At 40.2% G+C, this 24,691-nt stretch overlaps 1 protein-coding gene and 1 pseudogene across 19 annotated transcripts in view; one reads left to right on the top strand and one right to left on the bottom strand.

Moving 5' to 3' along the window:
* Positions 1–24,691, bottom strand: part of LOC102141840 (uncharacterized) — a 118,947-nt gene that overhangs the window by 18,075 nt on the left and 76,181 nt on the right. For 11 of the 19 annotated variants that reach the window (XR_012429917.1, XR_010584441.1, XR_012429916.1 and 8 more), the window contains one exon: positions 2,445–2,550. The exons of 1 other annotated variant lie outside the window; for it this stretch is intronic. Coding sequence is in view for 3 of the 18 variants with exons in the window: in XM_015444176.3 (XP_015299662.2) it covers positions 2,541–2,550 (10 nt within the window). In the remaining 15 variants the exon portion in view is untranslated. Of the gene's footprint in view, positions 1–472; positions 2,103–2,444; positions 2,551–5,631; positions 5,740–24,691 lie in introns of those variants that run through there. 7 more of the 19 variants (XR_012429920.1, XR_010584444.2, XR_012429923.1 and 4 more) reach the window with 2 other exon arrangements.
* LOC123570828 (serine/arginine repetitive matrix protein 1 pseudogene) lies at positions 7,486–22,762 on the top strand (annotated as a pseudogene).

The following is a 24,691-nucleotide window of genomic DNA, read 5'->3' as shown; positions in this document are numbered from 1 at the left end:
TTTTATTTCTCCTTCACTTATGAAGCTTAGTTTGGCTGGATATGACATTCTGGGTTGAGAAATCTTTTCTTTAAGAATGTTGAATATTGGCCCACTCTCTTCTGGCTTGTAGGGTTTCTGCAGAGAGATCCACTGTTAGTCTGATGGGCTTCCCTTTGTGGGTAACTCGACCTTTCTCTCTGGCCGCCCTTAACATTTTTTTCCTTCATTTCAACCTTGGTGAATCCGACGATTATGTGTCTTGGGGTTGCTCTTCTTGACAAGTATCTTTGTGGTGTTCTCTGTATTTCCTGAATTTGAATGTTGGCCTGTCTTGTTGGGTTGGGGGAGTTCTCCTGAATAATATCTTGAAGTGTGTTTTCCAACTTGGTTCCATTCTCCCCATCACTTTCAGGTACACCAATCAAACATGGGTTTGGTCTTTTCACATAGTCCCATATTTCTTGGAGGCTCTGTTTGTTCCTTTTCATTCTTTTTTTCTCTAATCTTGTCTTCACGCTTTATTTCATTAAGCTGATCTTCAATCTCTGATATCCTTTCTTCTGCTTGATTGATTCGGCTATTGATACTTGTGTATGCTTCACGAAGTTCTTGTGCTGTGTTTTTCAGCTCCATCAGGTCATTTATGTTCTTCTCTAAATTGGTTATTTTAGTTAGAAATTTCTCTAACCTTTTATCGAGGTTCTTAGCTTCTTTGAATTGGGTTAGAACATGCTCCTTTAGCTCGGAGGAGTTTGTTATTACCCACCTTCTGAAGCCTACTTCTGTCAATTCATCAAACTCATTCTCCATCCAGTTTTGTTCCCTTGCTGGCGAGGAGTTGTGATCCTTTGGAGGAGAAGAGGCATTCTGGTTTTTGGAATTTTCAGCCTTTTTGTGCTGGGTTTTCCTCATCTTTGTGGATTTATTTACCTTCAGTCTTTGATGTTGGTGACCTTCGGATAGGTTTTTTTTGTGAATGTCCTTTTACTTGATGTTGATGCTATTGTTTTCTGTTTGTTAGTTTTCCTTCTAACAGTCAGGCCCTTCTTCTTCAGATCTGCTGGCGTTTGCTGGGGGTCCACTCCAGACCGTTTGCCTGGGTATCACCAGTGGAGGCTGCAGAACAGCAAAGACTGCTGGCCTGCTCCTTCCTCTGGAAGCTTCATCCCAGAAAGGCACTCGCCAGATGCCAACAGGAGCTCTCCTGTATGAGGTGTCTGTCGACCCCTGCTGGGCAGTGTCTCCCTGTCACGAGGCTAGGAGGTCAGGGACCCACTTGAGGCAGTCTGTCCCTTAGCAGAGCTCCAGCACTGTGCTAGGAGATCCGCTGCTCTCTTCAGAGCCAACAGGCAGGAACGTTTAAGTCTGCTGAAGCTGCGCCCATAGCCACCCCTTTCCCCAGGTGCTCTGTCCCAGGCAGATGGGAGTTTCTTTTTGTTTTGTTTTTTTGGGGTTTTTTGAGACGGAGTCTCGCTCTGTCGCCCAGGCTGGAGTGCAGTGGCCGGATCTCAGCTCACTGCAAGCTCCGCCTCCCGGATTTACGCCATTCTCCTGCCTCAGCCTCCCGAGTAGCTGGGACTACAGGCGCCTGCCACCTTGCCTGGCTAGTTTTTTGTATTTTTTAGTAGAGACGGGGTTTCACCATGTTAGCCAGGATGGTCTTGATCTCCTGACCTCGTGATCCGCCCGTCTCAGCCTCCCAAAGTGCTGGGATTGAGATGGGAGTTTTATCCAGAAGCCCCTAACAGGGGCTGCTGCCTTTCTTTCAGCGATTCCCTGCCCAGAGAGGAGGAATCTAGAGAAAGTCTGGCTACTGTGGCTTTGCGGCACTGCGGTGGACTCCACCCAGTCTGAACTTCCCAGCAGCTTTGTTTACACTGTGAGGGGAAAACCGACTACTCAAGCCTCGGTAATGGTGGACACTGCTCCCCCCAGCAAGCCTGAGCTTCCCAGGTCGACTTCAGATTGCTGTGCCGGCAGCAAGAATTTCAAGCCAGTGAATCTTAGCTTGCTGGGCTCCATGGGGGTGACATCCGCTGAGCAAGACCACTTGGCTCCCTGGCTTCAGTCCCCTTTCCAGGGCAGTGAACATTTCTGTCTTGCTATTGTTCCAGGAGCCACTGGAGTATGAAAAAAACAAAAAACAAAAAACTCCTGCAGCTAGCTTGGTGTCTGCCCAAATGGCCACCAAGTTTTGTGCTTGAAACCCAGGGCCCTTGTGGTGTAGGCACCCAAGGGAATCTCCTGGTCTGTGGGTTGGGAAAACCATGGGAAAAGCATAGTATCTAGGCCAGAAAGCACCATTCCTCAGGGCAAGGTCCCTCACAGCTTCCCTTGGCTATGGGAGGGAGTTCCCCAACCCCTTGTGCTTCCTGGGTGAGATGATGCCCCACCCTGCTTCTGCTTGCCCTCCGTGGGTTGCACCCACTGTCTAACCAGTCCCAGTGAGATGAGCCAAGTACCTCAGTTGGAAATGCAGAAATCACCCGCCTTCTGCATTGATCTTGCTGGTTGCTGCAGACTGGAGCTGTTCCTATTCGACCATCTTGCCCAGGAACTCAAATTGCACTATTATAATAAGAAAAAAATAAGTTCACCTGAAAGCAGGTAGCATGAAAAGTGTGTTAGAAAAAGACAGACTAGAGTCCAGCAAATCAAATAAGAGGCTATTGCAATTATCCAAGGACAAAGAAATAAAGGCCTGGATTAAGACTGTAGGAGTATATGCTGAAAAAAAGGAATAGATGGCAACAAGAGGTTTCTAAGAAGAATAAATAGGGAAGTTATGATTGATTAGCTACAAATCATGGAAGGTGATATGGTTTGGTTGTGTCCCACCCAAATCTCATCTTGAATTGTAGTTCCCATAATCTCCATGTGCTCCATGTGTCATGGGAGGGACTCGGTGGGAGGTAATTGAATCATGGAGGTGGTTACCTCCATGTTGTTCTCCTGATAGTGAGTTCTCACGAGATCTGATGGTTTTAAAAGGGGCTTTTCTCCCACTTCACTTTGCATTTCTCCTTGCTGCTGCCAAGTGAAGAACGTGTTTGCTTCCCTTTCCACCATGATTGTATGTTTCCTGGGGCCTCCCTAGCTATGCAGAACTGTGAGTCAATTAAACCTCTTTCCCTTATAAATTACCCAGTCTCTGATATGTCTTTATCAGCAACATGAGAATGGGCTAATACAGCAGGGCTATGTTAAGAATTTATTCAAAATAGATCAAGGAGATCAGAGATTAGTGACGATGGTCAACGAGGAAAAGAAATTAAGATAAGTCAGTTTGTAGAGAAGGAGGTGCTAACTTCATTTCGGGGGCATGGTGAGTTTGCAGTACCAGTGGGACATGGAAATGTTCAGAATTCAGCCAGATAGAGACTATGGTGAGAAATAGAGGTTGGGGAGCAGTCAGCATTGAGGAGATAAGTGAAGCCATGGGACTGAATGAGCTCTAAAAGGGAGAGTGTAGAAAGGAAGGATTGAAATACTGATAAAAGCTAGAGTTAAGTGACAGAAAGAGGAGGGAAAACAAGAAAAGGCACAGAGTGGTACAAGGAGAATCATCCAAATGATGTTGAAATGACTTCACAAAATAGATGTTGAGTGGTGTTAAATAAAGAAACCAAAGAAGACAAAGACTAGGAAAAGTCATTTAATTTGGCAAGAGATCACCCTTTGAGAGGCAGTGTTCAATGTGGTGTGGTGACAGAATCTAGAATACAGGTGCTGGAGCCAAGGAACAGAAAAAGATTTTTGTGGGCAATGTGACCATTCAAGAGTACATCTGTTTTAAAAGAAGCTGTTGTAATATAAGACTCCCAGAAAAAGGCAACCTGAGTCAAAGTGTTAGATAATGAGGAAAACAGAAGTCTGAAATTATTGTGCTGCATACATCCAACCTGCATATTATACAAATATAAAAGCTAGTAACTCACTGGGCAGGGTAGAAGGAGGATCTAAAACAAAAGACATGAGGGACACAGACTGCATCTACACACAGTGATGTGGAGGACTCTCACAAGCAATATGAAGGGCAAGAAACCAGCCACAAAAGAAATCAGACAGAAAAGAGTGTTATTATGTAGTGTTTGTAAATCTATTTACATACAATTCAAAGATGGGCCAAATTAATCTATACTGTTATGGGCTAAGGTGACCAGGAATCACTTTGTGCAGAAAGACCTCAAAAAACAAGCAGCAGCAGTTCACGCCACATTGAATACTGCCTCTCAAAGGGTGATTCTTGCAAAATTGAATGGCCTTTCCCTAGTCTTCACCCTCTTTGGCATCTTTGTTTAACACCACTCAACACCTATTCTGTGAAATCATTTCAACATCATTTGGATGATTCTCCTTGTACCACTCTGTGCTTTTTCTTGTTTTCCCTCCTCTTCCTGTCACTTAACTCTAGTTTTTATCAGCATATCAATCTTTCCTTCCTACACTCTCCCTTTTAGAGCTAAGTCAAGATAGTGGGTGCCCTGTGGAAAGGAAGTGGAAGTAGGCCCAACAGCGGCTTCAGGGCTGCTAATCATGTACTGGTTATTGGTGGAGGTGCTAGTTATAAAGGTGTGTTCACTTTGTGATAACTCATCAAGCTGTACACTTATAATGCATGCGCTTTTCCGTCCACATGTTTCAATTAAAAGTTTTAAAAAAAAATAAGCAAAAGGAGTCTACTTGGACTAGAATGGTGAGAAGCTCTCAGACCTTCAGTTTTAAATAGAACTGCTGGTGGCTGAGAGATTAGAGTAGGACTACATGGTGTCTTCTTTACTGAGTAGTTAAGACCAGTAGTACATGAGAGGTAATATATATGTTAGATATTACGTAGAAAAAGGAACCACCACCAAGATGCCGGTTTCTCAGATCATGTTTACATTTGTCTGAATGTCTTGATTTTTAACAAATTTCCATTGTTTATTTTTATATATTTGTTGAACCTGAGGGTTAAAATCAGAGAAAATCCTTGAACTTTTCCAATCTGACCTTTGAGTTAAAGCCAGAACTTGACATGATGCAGGCAGAAATGCTACTTTGCTTGCATTCAGAAGGTCCCAGAGCTCTCCAACTTCATTATTTCTCCAAGTGGAGCATTTTATAAAACATTCCATTTTTTTCCACCTGCTTCAAGCATTAATCTAGACAAAAGTTCCCATCACATATGAATCCAAATAACAACCCCAAATGAGTAATTCTGAGAAGTATACATCTTGTCCTTCACATATAATTGCTTATATGATGACATATTTAATTAATCTAATTTTATTAATTTAAAAGTTATTCAAGTAGGTTACTTTTTATGCTTGGAGGCTGTTCAAAGGTGATTACACATAACCCTTTCTGTGCTTTGGAACATATCCCTGTTTTAAAACATTCACAAGGGACAGTCTTGTAGCTAAGTACATAAGGTCCCTCCAGGTTCCTCGGCTTTGCAATCTTTTATCTCCAACGCATAAAAATGAACATGATGACTTTGTTCCCTTTTCCTTCCACTAATTGTTAATTGATGTTTATCACATTATGGCTATCTCCAAGACTCTTAAGAGAGTCTGAAATATACTGAGTAATTCTGTAGTTACCTATGAAAAGGAAGAAAATCAACACAATGATCATCGTGTACCCAAAGTACAAAATAGAGCTCACAATTTCTGTGATTTGAAGTTTGACAGAGAAGTAATGAACTGCATACGTAAAAAGATAAACAGCTATAAAGCTTCTGGTTAAAAAAGATCGCCACCACCAATGATGATCCTGTAAAAAGAAGTAGAAAAAAATGACTTTTCAGATGAAATTTTAACCATAAATGGGTTAGCAGTTATAACAAGAACAAAAGATAAACTTCATAAGATAATGGATTAAAAGGAATAAAAGAGAAATTTGTATAAGAAATTTAATAAAATATGTAATGTATGTCCTGCTTGGGGTGTCCTAACAATTGTCAACTCTGTTTCCAGGGATACCACATGTGCCCTCTGGGATTGGACTTTTAATTTGTGCAGGCTGACTATCATAACATTGCCTCAGCCCTGGAAGGCATTCAGTTCAGCTTCTACATACTGGCCAGAGTTGTGCTATGCCTATTGATGTCTCAGGCCAGGCATTTTTTTAAAAGGGGGATAATATAGAAATTTAGGCTAGACCTTGGGGTTAATAAGATTTGCTTTAACTGGCTCAATTCAGGACCCACGGATGGCATAACTGAGGTCAATGCTGCAGGTTGGTCTCACCCTGTTCCATGGACTCCTACTGATGATAATATTATTGCAAAGACACTGTGGCCAAGGACCATGGGGAAAGACAGTGGAGAAAAGAATTAACAGCAGATCTGAGGCTACTATCTTTAGAAAGTCTGCTTGTAAGGTTGGCCCTTGGCTTGCATCTGGGAATTTGGCATTTAGTCATTCCCTGACTGATGTAGACTGGTTTGCTATGCCTAGACTATACAGACAATGTGATTTATGGTGAATACTTGCTTTCCTTTGGGGAGTCTGGAATTTTGTAGTTGCTAGGCAGAGGGTGCCTATGTGACTACTCCCAATAAAAACCTTGGATGCTGAATCTCTAATGGGCTTCCCTGGGCAGAACATTGCACATTTATTACTGCATTTCTCACTGCTGGAGAAAGAAGCAAACTCAGTGTGCTCTCTAAGGGGAGGGAGACAACATAGGAAGGCTGTGCCTGGATTTCTCCAGGCTCCACCTGTCTTTTTCCCTCACTGATCCTCTGGGCATCCTTTCTGTAGCCTACCCATGTATGCATCTGTATGCCTAGTCCCACGAGTCCTTCAAGTGAGTCACCAAACATGTGGGTAGTCTTCAGGACCCCCCAAAACATTTTCTTAGGAATAAAAACATATCCATTATATGCTTATTATTGTATGCCTCATTAATGATTGCTGCAGATTCTCTAAGGCAAAATGTACATAGAATTAATGACCAGCTGATATGGTTTGGCTGTGTCCCCACTGAAATCTCAACTTGAATTGTATCTCCCAGAATTCCCGCGTGTTATGGGAGGGACCCAGGGGGAGGTAATTGAATCATGGCGGCCTGTCTTTCCCATGCTATTCTCGTGATAGTGAATAAGTCTCATGAAATCTGATGGGTTTATCAGGGCTTTCCACTTTTGCTTCCTCCTCATTCTTCTCTTGCTGCCATGTAAGAAATGCCTTTCGTCTCCCGCCATGATTGTGAGGCCTCCCCAGCCATGTGGAACTGTAAGTCCAATTAAACCTCTTTTTGTTCCCAGTTTTGGGTATGTCTTTATCAGCAGTGTGAAAATGAACTAATACACCGGCTAAGTATAAGTATGCTGCATAAACATATTTAAGTATATATACAGTTATATTTTGTACCTCTATACCAATAGCACAAGAAGAAAATGTCTAAGACAACATGTATATAAGAATCATTCCCTGAACCCTCCATTGTCTGTCATCCTTGAAGAGTCATATTTAACTACCAAAATGAAATGGATTTAGGGGATTTAAGAGAACAATGGACACTAACAGCTCAGTCATCCAGAATGATAGCGGGGAAAAATGGGACTGGGGTAAAAAGAACTATTTATGTCTGTGGTAACCAAAAGGCAATAAACTGAAAGAAGAGAAAGGACCTTTAGCCACAATCTCAAACCAACAAACCAGAATCCTGGCTTAAGCTGCAAAGAAAAAATTTAATTGTTAAAAAGAAAACATCAGCCGGGCGTAGTGGTTCATGCCTGTAATCTCAGCTCTTTGGGAAGCCAAGGCGAGCGGATCACTTGAGCCCAGGAGTTCGAGACCAGCCTAGGCAACATGGCAAAACCCCGTCTCTACTAAAAACACAAAAATTAGCTGGGTGTGGTGGCAGTCACCTGTAATCCCAGCTGCTAGAGAGGCTGAAGCAGGAGAATCGCTTGAACCCTGGAGGCAGACATTGCAATGAGCCGAGATTGCGCCACTGCACTCCAGCCTGGGCAACAGAGTGAAACCCTGTCTCAAAAAAAAAAAAAAGAAAGAAAAGAAAAGGGGGAAAAAAAAAGAAAATATCATTGAACTTCATAAATATTAAATTAGTCCCTTACATTTTTCTGTTAACTGAATATCATGCAGCAATTACAATAACCAGCCAAAGAGAAATCACTTTCTATTTAAATTTTCCATCAAAGCAGCCTTAACTTGATAGCCACATTAAAGTCAAAATGTGTTAATAGGAAAACACAATGTAATACTAATCCCAAGTTGTAGAAACATGCAGTTATCATTTATTTCAATTCTTTTCTAAACACAGACTTCCAATTCCAATAATGCAAGTATAGAAAATGTAAGATGCATTAGTTTCTTGTGGCTTTACCTCAGCACATAAATGAAAATAATACAGTAAAACTGTAACTTCTGAGCAAGTAATCACAAGACTTATAAAGACTAAGAAAAGGAAGCCAAACATGTAGTACAGCTAATGAGACCTGAAAATAAAAAGAGGTTTAAATAAACTTTAACTCAACAGTGCACACAGAAAGATCAATCCAAACCTATAAAATAGACAGTCACACATTTCTCTAAACTTTTTTTTTTCTTTTTTTTTCCCCCTAAACATTCAAATCTGTATTCCAAACCTTCACCTATCCATCAAGTACCAAAAAATAGTTCCTTACCTATGCAGTTTCAGAGTTTGGCCATATCTTCTCTAGTCAGAACCAGTGCTGCTACTTACTCATGTTTCTCTGTTCATATAAGTTAGTTCTCACTTGAGACTCATCAATATCACCATAATTTTCTCCATACATATTTTAAAACATTCTCTTTAGAAATGGAAGGCTGCAAGTGCCATAAATACCAACAACTACATCATAAAACAGAAAACCACAGATTCAAATACCACTTTTGCCTTAGAAGGCCTGTTGACATTCAGCTTTTCCAAATATGTCTTTATAACACAGCACACATAATTCTACTAAATATACTTTCAAACATGCATTTTTAAAAAAATCTGTGTGTAGATTACATCTAGGTGAAACTTTGAAAGAATGAAGTTAATTCTCTTGGTTATTATAGACCTGAGCTAAGTTGGGATGATCAATGCCCATTCCAATTAATTAATTAATACTTTAGAGACAGGGTCTTACTGTGTCACCCAGGCTAGAGTGCAGTGGTGCGATCACAGCTCACTGCAGTCTCAACCTCCTGAGTTCAAGTGTTCCTCCTGCCTCAGCCTCTCAAGTAGGTGGAACTTACAGGCCACCATGCTTGGCTAATTTTTTAGCCAAGCACGTGCCACCATGCGGCTAATTTTTTATTTTATTTTATTTCATTTGTAGAGACAGGATCTTGCTATGTTGCCCAAGGCTGGCCTTGAACTCCTGGCCTCAAGTGATTCCCCAGCCTCCCAAAATGCTGGGATTAAAGGCGTGAGCCACCACACCCAACCACAACATCCATTTTTAAAAGCCTTCTAGAAATAAAAAGAAATTGATGAACCAATCAATACCCCACCTAAAAATCTCATGTAAAATATATACCTGACTATGAGAGTGAGGGATGAGGGTTGAGGAGAAGCATCTCTCTAGATAATAAATATATACAAATATATACAAAGTTGTATGCAACAAACACATTGCTTCAAGACCAGCTTGGCCAATATGTTGAAACCCTGTCTCTACTAGAAATACAAAAATCAGCTGGGCATAGTGGTACACGCCTGTAGTCCCAGCTACTCAAGAGGCTGAGACACGAGAATTGCTTGAACCCAGGAGGCAGGTAGAGGTTGCAGTGAACCGACATCACACCACTGCACTCCAGCCTGGGTGACAGAGTGAGATCCTGTCTCAAAAAAACAAAAAAACAAAAATAAAATAAAAAACAAGCACATTGTTTTTCATTGAAATGAAAATTAATTGTCTGAAAAACCTTTTAGTTTTCATTGTAAAACTACTTTCCCATCAAGAACATCTGGAAAATATGGTTACTATAACCTATTTTGCAGCTTGCTTTTTTTTTTTTTTTTTTTTAGATGGAGTCTCACTCTGTCACCCAAGCTGGAATGCAGTGGCATGATCTCAGCTCACTGCAACCCCCACCTCCCGGATTCAAGTGATTCTCATGCCTCAGCCTCCCGAGTAGCTGGGATTACAGGCAGTCACCACCACGCCCGGCTAATTTTTGTATTTTTAGTAGAGATGGGGTTTCACCATGTTGGCCAGGCTGGTCTCGAACGCCCGACCTCAAGTGATCCACCTGCTTCGGCCTCCCAAAGTGCTGGAATTACAGGTGTGAGCCACCGTGCCCAGCCAAAAAAGTAAATCTTTATAAATATTTCCATCAAAAAGTACCCTTTAAAAGTTGTGAATTCAACAGGGTGACTATAGTCAATAATAATTTAATTGTACATTTTTAAATAACTAAAAGAGTATAATTGTATTGTTTGAAACACAAAGGATAAATGCTTGAGGGGATAGATACCTCATTCTCCATAGATGTGATTACTATGCACTGCATGCCTGTATCGAAACATCTCATGTACCCCATAAATATACACACCTACTGTGTACCCACAAAAATTAAAAATAAATTTTTTTAAGTCATGAATTCAGCCTCAGTTCTCTAGGAAATTCTTCTAGGTCAGATTGTTATTTACTGGATAAAGTGGAGGTAAATGAAGTATTATCATACCAGAATTTAACCTCCTTAAAATAAAGGAATGTTAATTTACTAAAAACTAACACTTTTAAGATTATGAAGATGTAATACTCACCAAATACTGTTCAGAATGAAAAAGAGTTGAATAAAAATACAACTGAAGGGTAAAATGCCACCAATTATGATGCCAAGAAGTGGTTTTGTAAAGAAATTCTATGGAGGAATCTGACAGGGGATCTGGTTTGTGTGAACTGGACAAGCAATCTGCTCGGAAATAAATGAAGTGAGAATCAGAATGAAATGAAACTGAAAAACATCTATACAGATATTATCACAAAACAGAATCTTGAATCTGAAGAGGGCATGGAATATTTACAGGAGCATTTTTCTCAAAGGCAGCTTTAAGAAAACAACAATTGTTTAAGAAAACAACAAAAAGCAGTTGTGTGGGCAGGGGCTAGGCCAGGGCTGTGCAATGGAAGTATAATGCAAGCTACATGTGTAGTTTTACATTTTTTATTAGCCCCCTTAAAAAATTAAAAATAAACAGATGGAATTAATTTCAACATTGTATTTTATTTAGTCTAACATGTCCAAATATTATGATTTATACTTGTGTTAATATAAAATTATTGAGCAAATATTTTATATTATCTTTGTCATTGATCTAAGTGTTCAAAATCTGGTATGTATTTTCCACATAGAGCCCATCTCAATTCAGACAGCCACATTTCAGGTGCTCAACAGCCACATGCAGCCAGTGGCACCATACTAAATGATACACAGCTAAACAATCAATAAGGATATTTATCCTTTTTTATAATTTCCAAGGGAGAGACTGGAAAGATTTACCAGTGACTATTCTAGTGCAAAATAATCTAGAATGTCCAAAAGTTCTCTCTTAGAATTTGTCTGAGAATGTGTCAATAGTTTTCAGAAAATTTTCTTTTTGCTGCTCTCTGTGGAACTCCACCTCCCATTTTGTCTTTTCCAATGTTTCTTCTGCAATCTCATACTATATCCTTGAATAGTTTTTTGGTTGTGTGGCCTCATTGAGACTTTTTGGTATCCTATACCTTTTTCTGATATGTGGAATAGGCTAACTTCAAATCTGTAAACTGAATAGCCCCATTTCTTGGACTACATCTTGACTGTCTTCTCCCACTGTATAACCCTATTAGTTTTCTGAGTTGGCTGATGTTGGCCTTTCTACAATATGTCCTTTTAATTTGGTTCATCAGAGGTAAAAGGAAATATAACAATTGATAATGTAGGAAATGCATTAATATCTTTGAAAGTGTTACTGTCCTTTACTTAATTTTTTAAAATATCTTTTATTCCAAAATGATTATTCTCTGTAATTTTCTCCAGTGGGACTTTTTGTATTTCATGTGTAATATATATACTGAGGTATTATTTCAGCTATCGCTCAGTGGCCAAAAGCAGTATTTTAAAAATTTACCTTTTCCTTATTTCCAAGATATGCACCAAAAAATGTTAGTGGTACTGAAATTCCAAACCAAATTGTAAGGATATCTAGCAGAGTAGCAAAGGAGATGGTAGCTGATGACCCTTCCATCCAGAGAATTTTAGTCATAATAAAGAGATCAGCAAAGACAATTCTCAATGGAGAAAAAAGTCATTAGAAAACAAGGGGTAGGGAGAGATTTGTTAAAGGCCACAAAATTACAGCTAGATAAGAAAAATAAGTTCTAGCATTCTATAACGCTGTAGGATGACAACAATAAATAATAATATGGGCTGGGCGCGGTGGCTCAAGCCTGTAATCCCAGCACTTTGGGAGGCCGAGACGGGCGGATCACGAGGTCAGGAGATCGAGACCATCCTGGCTAACACGATGAAACTCCGTCTCTACTAAAAAATACAAAAAACTAGCAGGGCGAGGTGGCAGGCGCCTGTAGTCCCAACTACTCAGGAGGCTGAGGCAGGAGAATGGCATGAACCCGGGAGGCGGAGCTTGCAGTGAGCCGAGATCACGCCACTGCACTCCAGCCTGGGCGACAGAGCGAGACTCCGTCTCAAAATAATAATAATAATAATAACAATAATATGTTATATAGTCTCAAGTAGCTAGCTAGAAGGAGGATATTAAATGTTCCCAACACAAATAATCAACTTTGAGATGATGGGTATGCTAATTATCCTGATTTGATCACATACATTATACGCATTGAAACATCACTATGTGCCCCAAGAATATGTACAAATATTATATGTCCATTAAATTTTTAAAGTTTTAATTTAAAAATGTGTAGTGTACAACAAAAGAAAACAATATACTTTCAGGAAATGTTATAAACATAACTTTTTTTTTGAGACAATATCTTGCTCTGTCACCCAGGTTGGAATGCAGCAGCACAATCATAGCTTACATGTAGCTTCAACCTCCTGGACTCAAGCAACCATCCCACCAAAGTCTCCTGAGCAGCTAGGACTACGGGTGTGTGCCGCCAGGACTGGCTAACATTTTTTGTAGAGAGGAAGTCTCACTACCTTGCCCAAATTGTTCTCAAATTCCTGGGCTCAAGTAATCCTCCCATCTCAGTCTCCCAAACCACTGGAGTGGTGGGCAAGAGCCACCATACCTATGAATATCCAGACATTCTTTTAGTAAGAAGGATATCATAAATTACAATGTTAAATACTAGAAGAATATTAAATCACAATGTGTAAACCCAGTCATTGAGCTATGGCTTAAACTTGATACCATATAAGAAAGAAGATGGAAGTTTCTTATAGGATATAATTTCCACAGCCTACTCATCCTTGTACCTTCAAACTCTAGTAGAAGGTAAATAAGGTGTGAAGCAACAGACCATGGAAAAAAACTCAATATGCTATATAGTGAACACAATCAAGAAATAGCATACATGGAAAACAGATTTTCAAATCCTAGGCTGAAAGGGGCCATAAGATGCTTTTAAATTAGACAGGTATTCACTTAAGGAGTTTTAAACTGATTGCTCAAAATCAACAGGCCAACTTCTAAGTCTACTGGATACATCACCAGGCAAGCCTAGCTGCTGTGTCCCTACTTATTTGGTACACCAGACAGGTTTGACCAAAGCTACAAGTGGGGATGGGTATGGATATGGATATGAGTGTTTCAGAAAGCCTAAAAAATAAGGTTGAAACAGTAGACAGAGGCTAGACTGTGGAAGACTGATTTTCTCCTTTTGGCATTAGGAAGCAACAGAAGAGTTTTTACAATCAAAACTCTGATACACAGTGCAGTTGTTTGGGAAGATGAATCCACAACATTGTGGAAAACAGACCTAAGGGACAAGATGATAGAAGAAAGGAGCCCAGATCGGAAGTGGTAAGAAGCTGTATAATGTGGTGATAGTTAAAATGAAAAGAGATGGATATAAAAGACATGAAGAGTTAAGAATACCCATGAAACAAATGTGCACGTGTACCCCTGAATGTAAAATAAAATAATTTAAAAAAACAAAAAAAGAATTAAGAGACTTTTGGTTAAAGATGGCAGATTTAACTCACACATTTTGCTCTGCTCCTTCCTCAAAACCATGATAAAATTACAGTAAAGGAATTCTAAAAGGGCATAAACACACAAGGTAGGAGAATAGAGGAGAAAAGATATAAGCAACAAATTTTGGAAACTAGATAGCAGCTGAACAAATAGTAACTGAATTACCAGAACTGAGAAACCTGCATCCCAAGTCATCAGTAGGGAAAGCTGAAACGCAAATCCATTTATACCACAGAATTCCAAAAGGGCTCAGGAACTTGTAGTACCAGGTATCCCTGTAAGTAGGCATGAAAGAGAGGTAATAACCAGGAGGACTGCTTGAAAGTCAGCCTAGGTAGCTGACTTGCAGATTCCTTGCCCTATTCTGCAGGGCCAAATAATTTCCCTTCCCCAACACCAGCAGAATACGGAGGTCTGTTCTCTTGGGGAAGATCCCTGAAGCTCAGAAGGAAACTTTTAAAAAGAAAACCTATCATTGACATCCTTGGAGAGATTAGAGGAGATATTGCGACCATAAAACAAGAAAAATAAATTTTAAAGACTATTGAGAAAACAAAAGAGCTCTTGGGAATTAAAAATATGACAAGAGGAATTAAAACCTCAATAAAAGGGTTGGAAGATAGAGATGATAAAATGTCTTAGAAAGCAGCATTTAAAAAAATTGAAAACAGGCAAAAAATTATAGGAAAATTAGATGAACAAGCCAGACATCCGAAAAACAGGAGTTATGGAAGGGGACAGAGTTCCTTATTAATGTCTTTTAGGGATATTAAGTACTTTGCTCAAGGTCAAACCACTAAAAGAGGTAGAGCTGGGATTCTAAGTCAGGTGTGTCTGATTTGTTAAGTGCAAGCTTTTTCTCATTTCACTATGCTATAATAAAGCCTCTATGATGATAACTCTAGAATGTTAATACATGTGCAACAAATCTGTAACTGTCCTCCAACTTCATGTTTTTACATTCTAAATATTTCTTCCTGGGTGCAGTAGCTCATGCCTATAATACCGGCATTTTGGGAAGCCAAAGTGGGCAGATCACATGAAGTCAGGAGTTCAAGACCAGACTGGCCAAGATGGCAAACCCAATCTCTACTAAAAATACAAAAATTAGCCAGGAGTGGTGGCGCGTACCTGTAATCCCAGCTACTCGGGAGGCTGAGGCTAGTGAATCACTTGAACCCAGGAGACGGAGTTTGGAGTGAGTAGAGATCGTGCCACTGCACTCCAGCTTGGGCAACAGAGAGAGACTCTGTCTCAAAAATAATAATAATAATAATAATAATAATAATAATAATAAGCCTCCCTCTATGATGAGAAAATTATCCCTGAACCCACTCTACCAATTACATCTGTCTTCTCCCCTCCTGGACATTTTGTCAGAGACCAGAGAGAGGGAATGTGTTAATAGCCACTCGATGATATTACTAGTTTAGGCTTTGAGGTCTACTGTTCAGGGAATCTCTGGTTAGCTCTTTAGTTGTACGTTCTCCCAAGGTCCATTCCAAGTCTATCATTTTAATTATGCCATCATACTTGTCATCTCTTCTCAATTTCTTATTTAGGATCATTGCTTTGGATGCTTTTTCATCTCTCATTACAAGTGATTTGGCCTTCACTCAATCAACTTCAGTCATCTGTTCTTTCATTTTACTATTTCTACTTCACTTTTCCCCCTTGTGTTTACAATTTCTTCTGTCTACTAACAACTTTTTCAGTAGGTATAGCTATTCTGCTCTCCAAAGGCTCATACTTTGCTCCTGTTGGAGATGTAGCTTCAAGCTCTTTCAAACAAAACAAAACCTCCACCTTATGTCCCATCAGTTTCTGGCATCTTAATAAGGAAGCCTGGTTTTCCATGATTTAACTCCACTTCTCAAAATGTTTTTAATACCTTTCTGCTCTAATGAATTTGTTTAGCCACAATATTCCTCTGCCAAATTTCCTAGCTTTTGAGAGATTCATTTCAGCTGTTATCATTCCTTGGCCAGAAAAATTACTTCTCACTTGACAAATCATAACCTCCCTTTTTATATATAAACTCAATTAACCCGTCTCAACAATTTCCCTTTTGAAAGTATACTCTAGAATGTTAATATGTGTTTAACAAATCTGTAACTGTCCTCCAAGTTCATGTTTTCACATTCTAAATATTTCTTCCTATGTCAATCTCTAATTATTTCTAGACCTTTTCATGGAATCTTAAACAGCAAAACTAGAAGGAAACTTAAGAGGTCACCTGAGTTCATCTCCAACCTGAAACATTTATTCACACATTCATCAAACATTTATTGAGTACCAGTGTGTTAGGTCCTGGTGTCCAAAGATAAACAAAACAAAAATCTTAGCTCTGAAAAAAACTCAATCTAGTGGGAGACAGATATAAACAAATAAATTACAATACAATCTGGGAAGTGCTATAGCAGAATGATGAACACAGGGCAGTAAGAACCCAGAAAAAAAGAGTGACCAAAAATGCTTTGTAACTCACAAAACAATTTCACAATCCATTAGTTCATTTACTTCTCTAAACGCCTCTGTGACATAGGCATTACAGGCAAGGAAATGGACAATCAGAAATGTTATAGGACATTCCCAAAGTCACTCACCTAATATTGAGTGCTGAAATTCAAACTTTCTTCTTTCTATTTTAAAGTTTCAGTGCATACCCATCAAACTCTGCTGCCCCTTCCCTTCCCTACCTACCACTTAGGGGGTTACATGGAGGAAAAGTACATTGTTTAATAAACTTTACTGTCTCCACATTCTTTTAGGGAATATATATGTTCATTAATCGTTTCTCCATCTATAAGTTGGTGCAAAAGTAATTGCGATTTTGTAGTTGAAAGGAATTGCAAAAACCACAATTACTTTTGCACCAACCTAATAAATCCAAATCCATTTGTATGCTGTGAGGCACTGAAATTCTCTTTCAGTCTACCACATTTTGAGAAATAAGAATCCCAGTATCTTCTGACTCTCTCTCCTATTCACCTGAGAAAGTCCATAAACTACTTAAGGGAAGTGTATCATGCTTGGTTTATTGCTTTAAAATGGCATTCAGATCTACTAACAGAACTAGGAAATTCAATCTGTTTTGCATTTTTAAATTATTCACGTTATTCAGTGATACAGTAAACATTTACTGAGCACTTACTCCATTATAAGGCACTGAGTTACACACTGTGAAAAATACTGAGATGAAGAAGACATATTATTCACCCTCGTGAGTTTTAAAATATAGAATGAGAGATAAGACATATTACAAATAACTACAATCTAAGGAAGACTGTGATAAGTGTTGTAATAGTGATAATAGACACTGTACAAGTTAAGAGCATGGAAGTGGTGGTATTTGAGAATGAAAAAAAAATTGTCATAGGGAAATTGGAAAGAAGAAATTACAAATAGGCCAGGCGCCATGGCTCACACCTGTAATCCCAGCACTTTGGGAGGCCGAGGCGAGTGGATCACTTGAGGTCAGGAGTTTGAGACCAGCCTGGCCAACATGGTGAAACCTTGTCTCTACTAAAAATACAAAAATTAGCAGGGCATGGTGGCGAACGCCTGTAATCCCAGCTACTCAGAATACCGAGGCATGAGAATCGCTTGAACCCAGGAGCCGGAGGTTGCAGTGAACTGAGATCACACCACTGCACTCCAGCCTGGGCAACAGAGTGGGACTCTGTCAAAAAGAAAAGAAAACAAAACAAACAAAAAAACAACGAAATTACAAATAGATGGAACATCATGAGCAAAGCACGATGGTAAAATAAAATAGTAACTAATAACCACAGCTACCATTTATGGAGTACTTATTCTGTGTTAGGCACTGTTCTAAATGCTTTACATACATTATCCCACTTAATCCTTGAAGCAACCATACAAGGTAAATAATATCATTATATCCATACTGCAGATGAGGACATCTAAGTTTAGAGAAGTTAAAGAACTTGCCCAAAGTTCCATGATTAGCAAACATTATTTGTTTGAAACTCCTTTGTTGCATATCTAATTTCAAAGACAACTGCATAATGCAATAATTATACATCCATATTGATGGACATGTGAAGTATAAAGGTATCATTTGTATGACAATAACAGCACAAAGGAGGGGGAGGGAAAGGAGCTGTAGAGGAGCAAAGCTTTTGTATAATATTGAAATCAAGTTGGTATTAATATGAGCTACATTGTTATAAATTAAGATATTAGCAATCCATAAAACAACCACTAAGAAAATAACTAAAAAGAAAAATAGTAAAAGAAATGACAAGGGAATAAAAATGGTACACTAGAAAATACCTACTTAACACAAAAAAAGGCAGTAATGAAGGAATAAAGGAACAGAAAAGACATAAAATATATAGAAAAAATAACAAAATGACAGATGTAAATTCTACTTTATTGATAACTACATTAAATGTAAATTGATGAAATAACTACATTAAATGTAAATTGATAAAAATTAAGAAGAGATTGGAAAAAGTGTTCAAAAAATTATCCAAATATATGATGTCTACAAGAGGTATAATTTTGATTCAAAGGCACAAATTAAGTTGAAAGTAAAAGTATACAATGTGTTTGTGTGTGTGTGTGTGTGTGTGTGTAGCAAACAGTAACCAAAAGAGAGCTGGAGTAACTACACTTTTATCAGGTAAAATAGACTTAAAGACAAAAAGTGTTATGAGAGATAAAGGACATTCTGTGACAATGTAAAAGTCAATACATCAAGAATAAATAGCAGCCGGGTGCGGTTGCTCACGCCTGTAATCCCAGCACTTTGGGAGGCCAAGGCAGGTGGATCACAAGGTCAGGAGATCGAGACCATCCTGGCTAACATGGTGAAACCCTGTCTCTACTAAAAATACAAAAAAAATTAGCCAGGTGTGGTGGCAGGTGCCTGTAGTCCCAGCTACTTGGGAGGCTGAGGCAGGAGAATGGTGGGAACCCGGGAGGTGGAGCTTGCAGTGAGCCAAGATCGTGCCACTGCACTCCAGCCTGGGCAACTGAGCGAGACTCCGTCTCAGAAAAAAAAAAAAAAAAAAAAAAGTAGCAATTATAAACATATATGTACCTAACCACAGAGCCCCCAAATTATAAGAAGCAAAACCTGACAGAATTGAAGGAAGAAATAGACAACAATAATAGTTGGCAACTTCAGTACCCCACTTTCAATAATGGATACAACAACTAGATAGAAGATCAACAAGAGAATGAAAGACTTAAACAGCACTACGAACCTACTAGATCTAACAGACATCTACAGAACACTCCACCAAACAAGAGCAGAATATACATTCTGCTCAAGTATATATGGAACATTCTCCAGGGTAGACCACATGTTTGGCCACAAAAAAGTCCCAATAAATTGAAAAGAACTGAAATCATACAAAGTATAATGTCATTGAAATAAATTAAACAAGGCCAAACAAATGGAAAGAGATCCTGTGTGCATGAACTAGAAGACTTAATATTGCTAAGACGGCAATATTTCCCAAATTAATCCACAGATTCCATGCGATACCTATCAAAATCACAGCTGGCTTTTTTGTTTTATTCTGTTTGGATTTTATTTTTTGAGATGGGGTCTTGTTGTTTTGCCCAGGCTTGCCTTGAACTTCCTGGGCTCAAGGGATTCTCCTGCCTCAGCCTTCTATGTAGCTGGGACTACAGGCACGTACCACTGCACCCAGCTTACAGTTGACTTTCTGAAGAAATTGAAAAGTTCTTCCTAAAATATATATGAAAATGCAAACATCTAGCCAAAACAATCTTGAAAAAGAAGAATGTTGGAGAACTCACACTTCCTAATTTGAAAATGTAATACAAAGCCACAGTAATCAAGATGTTTTGGTACTGGCATAAGGATTAACATATAAGTATAGACCAATAAAATAGGATTGAGAGTCCAGAAAGAAATCCATAGATTTATGACCATTTGATTTTCACCAAGGAACTCCAGACAATTAAATAGGGGAAGAATAGTTTTTTCAACGAATGGTGGCAAGACAAACTGGATATCCACATGCAAAGAATGAAATTAGACTCCTATCTTGTGCCATATACAAAATTTAAATTGAAATGTATCAAAGACTTAAATTTAAGACGTAAAAATATAAACTGTAAAACATAGAAATAAATTTTAGTGACCTTAGATTAGGCAATGGTTTCTTAAATGTGACACGAAAACCACAAGCAACCAAAGACAGACTTTATCAAAACTTAAATTTTGTGCTTCAAAGAACTCAATCAAGAAACAGGCCGGGCGCAGTGGCTCACATCTGTAATCCCAGCATTTTGGGAGGCCAAGGAGGGTGGATCACAAGGTCAGGAGATCGAGATTATCCGGGCTAACACGGTGAAACCCCGTCTCTACTAAAAATACAAAAAAAAAAAATTAGCCGGGCGTGGTGGCAGGTGCCTGTAGTCCCAGCTACTCGGGAGGCTGAGGCAGGAGAATGGCGTGAACCCAAGAGGTGGAGCTTGCAGTTAGCGGAGATGGCGCCACTGCACTCCAACCTGGGCGAGATTGCAAGACTCAGTCTCAAAAAAAAAATAAAAAAAGAAAGAAAGAAAGAAACTGAGAAGACAGTCCATGGGGTGGATAAAAACATTTGCAAGTCACATAACTGATAAGGATTTAGAATCCAGAATATATTTTAAAAACTCTTAAAACTCAACAATAAAAAGAAAAATAATCCAATGTTAAAATGGGCATTTTAATAGACATACTTCCAAAGAAGATATGCAAATGGTCAATAAGCTCATGAAAAGATGCTCAATATCATTAGTCATCAGGGAAATGCAAATTAAAACTATAAAATAGGTGGTGCACCCTGGCATAGGGAGCGATCTCTGAGCGAGAAGGCAAGATGCATGTGGGATTCTTCCCCGATCAAGTGGAGAACAGAATAATCAGTTCTGCAACAGACAGAAGAAACTACTGAAGCAGCTGAAATTTGCAGAATGCCTAGAAAAAAAGGGGGACACGAGCAAAGTAAATTTGGAAGTTATAAAGCCTTGGATAACAAAAAGAGTAATGGAAATCCTTGGGATGAAGATGATGTTGTGATTGAGTTTATATTCAACCAGTTGTAAGTGAAGAACCCAGACTCCAAAATGATGCAAATCAACCTGACTGGATTTTCGAATGGAAAAAATGCTCGAGAATTTGTGGGAGAACTGTGGCCCCTGCTGCTAAGTGCACAAGGAAACATCGTGGGAATTCCTTCTGCTTTCCTAGAACTGAAGAAAGAAGAAATAAAACAAAGACAGACTGAACAAGAAAAATTCGCATCTATGAAAAAGCAAGACAAAGACAAAGATAAAAGGCATAGGGAAGAAAAAGAAAGCAGCAGAGAAAAAACAGAGAGGTCTCGTAGCCCAAGAAGATGCAAATCTCCTTCCCCTAGAAGACGATCTTCCCCTGTTAGAAGAGACAAAGCGCAGTCATCCTTGATCTCCCCGTCACAGAACCAAGAGCCAGAGTCCTTCTGCTCCAGAAAAGAAGGAAAAACCTCCAGAGCTCCTAGAACCTTCAGTGAAGGTAAAAGAACCTTCAGTAGAACAGGCCCCTTCTACTAGTGACATTCTGAAAGTTCCCAAACCTGAACCTGTACCAGAGCCTAAAGAACCTTCTCTGGAAAAAAAAAAAAAAAAAATTCCAAAAAAGAAACGCAGAAGGAAAAGACCTGACCACGATCTCGGACACGCTCCAAATCAAGATCCCAGATGCGGTCCCACTCTCCTTCTCACACTCCACCTAGACGGCGCCATAGATCCTGATCAAGATTGTATTCACCTAGAAGGCGGCCAAGCCCAAGAAGGCAGCCATCTCCTTGAAGAAGAGCTCCACCAAGAAGAATGCCTCCTCCACCAAGGCATAGAAGGAGTAGATCTCCAGTAAGATGAAGAAGACGTTCGTCAGCATCCTTGTCTGGGAGTAGCTCATCATCCTCTTCATCTCATTCCCGGTCACCACCAAAGAAGCCTCCCAAGAGGACAGCCAGCCCCCCTTGAAAAATTTGTAGGTTATCTCCTTCAGCAAGTCCTCCAAGGCGAAGGCACATGCCATCTCCTCCTGGAACTCCACCACCCAAAACTCGGCATTCCCCAACACCCCAGCAGTCAAACTGTACAAGAAAAAGTCGTGTTTCCATATCTCCAGGGAGAACTTCAGGTAGTGACAAAACATAAAGGTACTGAGAAAAGGGAATCCCCTTCACCAGCGCCGAAGCCTAGAAAGGTAGGGTTATCTGAATCAGAAGAAGATAAAGGTGGTAAAATGGCTGCAGTAGATTCTGTGCAGCAGAGACGCCCATACAGACGACAAAACCAGCAGTCTTCATCTGACTCTGGCTCCTCCTCCTCCAAAGAAGATGAAAGACCCAAGAGATCCCATGTGAAGAATGGTGAGGTTGGCAGGCGGAGGAGACATTCCCCTTCCCGGAGTGCCTCTCCATCACCACGAAAGCGCCAAAAAGAGACTTCCCCTCGTGGTAGATGGAGAAGAACTCCATCCCCACCACCCACCAGAAGGCGATGGTCTCCTTCTCCCGCCTCTCTTCCTCGATGGCGCAGTTCTCCAACACCACCACCACGAAAAAGAACTCCTTCTCCCCCACATCGGTGCTCAGCCTTCTCCTAGAAGATACTCTCCTCCAACAGAGAGGAGATACTCTCCTTCTCCAACTCCAAAGAGAAGAATGGCTTCTCCTCCTCCCCTTCCTGAACAAAGAGCATCACCATCTTCACCACCAAAGCATTGGGTCTCCCATTCTCCACCTCCCAAACAAAGAAGCTCCTCAGTCACCAAGAGATGTTCACCTTCATTATCATCCAAGCACAGGAAGGGGTCTTCCCCAAGCCGCTCTACCCACCAGGCCCGATCACCACAATCAAACAAATGGCATTCGCCCTCACCACAGCCTCGAGCTCCTCAGACCTCCTCAAGTCTTCCACCCATTCGAAGAGGAGGGTCGTCATCACCCCAAAGAAGGCAGTCCCTGTCTCCAAATACTAGGCCCTTTAGGAGACTCTCCAGGACTCTGGAACCTAAAAAGATAAAAAAGCCTGCTTCACCAAGCCCACAGTCTATAAGGAGGGTCACATCCTCCTGATCTGTCTCCGGGTCTCCTGAGCCAGCAGCTTAAAAGCCCCCAGCACCTCCATCCCCCGTCTGGTCTCAGGCACCATCTACAAACTGGACACCAGCTGTACCGGTCAAAAAGGCCAAAAGCCCAACACCAAGAGCATCACCACCAAGAAATTCCAGTCAAGAAGGAGGTGGGAAGAAAAAGAAGGACAAGAAACACAAAAAGGATAAGAAGCACAAGAAGCACAAAAAACACAAGAAGGAAAAGGCTGTGGCTGCAACTGCTGCAGCTGCTGTGACCCCTGCAGTCATTGCAGCTGCCACAACCACATTAGCACAGGAAGAACCAGTGGCAGCGCCAGAGCCGAAGAAGGAGACTGAAAGTGAAGCTGAAGATAACCTTGATGACTTAGAAAAGCACCTGCGTTGGCCAGGCACGGTGGCTCACGCCTGTAATCCCAGCACTTTGGGAGGCCGAGGGGGGCGGATCACAAGGTCAGGAGAGCGACACCATCCTGGCTAACACGGTGAAACCCCGTTTCTACTAAAAATACAAATAAAATTAGCCAAGCGTGGCAGGGGGCACCTGTAGTCCCAGCTACTCGGGAGGCTGAGGCAGGAGAATGGCGTGAACCCGGGAGGCGGATGTTGCAGTAAGCCGAGATCGCGCCACTGGCCTCCAGCCTGGGGGACAGAGTGAGACTCCATCTCGGAAAAATCAAAAGAAAAAAGAAAAGCACCTGTGTGAAAAGGCCCTGAGATCAATGAGGAAGGCCCAAGTGTCCCCACAGTCTCAGGCGGAAATGTTTGTTATGATGTAAATTTTATTTGGTTTGTATGCAGTTCAATTTCAAAATTGCTAAAATGTGTTTGAGTTTTAGACTATAACATTTGTTGTAATAATTGCTAGGTTGAAGTTCACCATGTAAAACAAGGGGCATGGATTTACATTGCAAAAGTTGTCCATACTGTATTAGTGACATTCTTTCACTGACAGCTGACATAATTCATTTAGAGTGAAATATTTTAAGCCAAAAAAAAAATCCCCTTTTTAAAAAGGGGGGTTTAAATACTATTAGCATTTTCATGGTTCCTTTAAATGCCCTGGCTATTCCCAGAGCGTTTTTTTGTTTGTTTGTTTGGTTGGTTGGTTGGTTTGTGGTTTTCTTTTTGTTTTTCTTTTTCTTTACATTTTTTTCATTTGAGTCTTAGCACCCATTTAACTTATGCTTCTGACGTTGTATGTTCTGTAAGCTTGCCCAGAAATAAGACCACTGTTTTGAACTACCACAAAAGTATAAATGAATATCTTAATGCCATAATCTTTCCTGTTGCCTGTGGAGTTTCTGCTGAAATGAATCAGGATTCAAGCTCTAAGATGAGACAGAAAATGAAAGCATGCTGTTTGCCAGGACACTGTGGATTTATATTGATGTGTAACAAGTTGATCTGGAACACTGGACCCTCATTCTGTTCTTCTGG

This window comes from Macaca fascicularis, chromosome X (assembly GCF_037993035.2).
Source record: "Macaca fascicularis isolate 582-1 chromosome X, T2T-MFA8v1.1".
Taxonomy (NCBI): Eukaryota; Metazoa; Chordata; class Mammalia; order Primates; family Cercopithecidae; genus Macaca; species Macaca fascicularis.
Note: the sequence above shows the minus strand (reverse complement) of the source record. Positions and strands in the feature narration are given on the sequence as shown.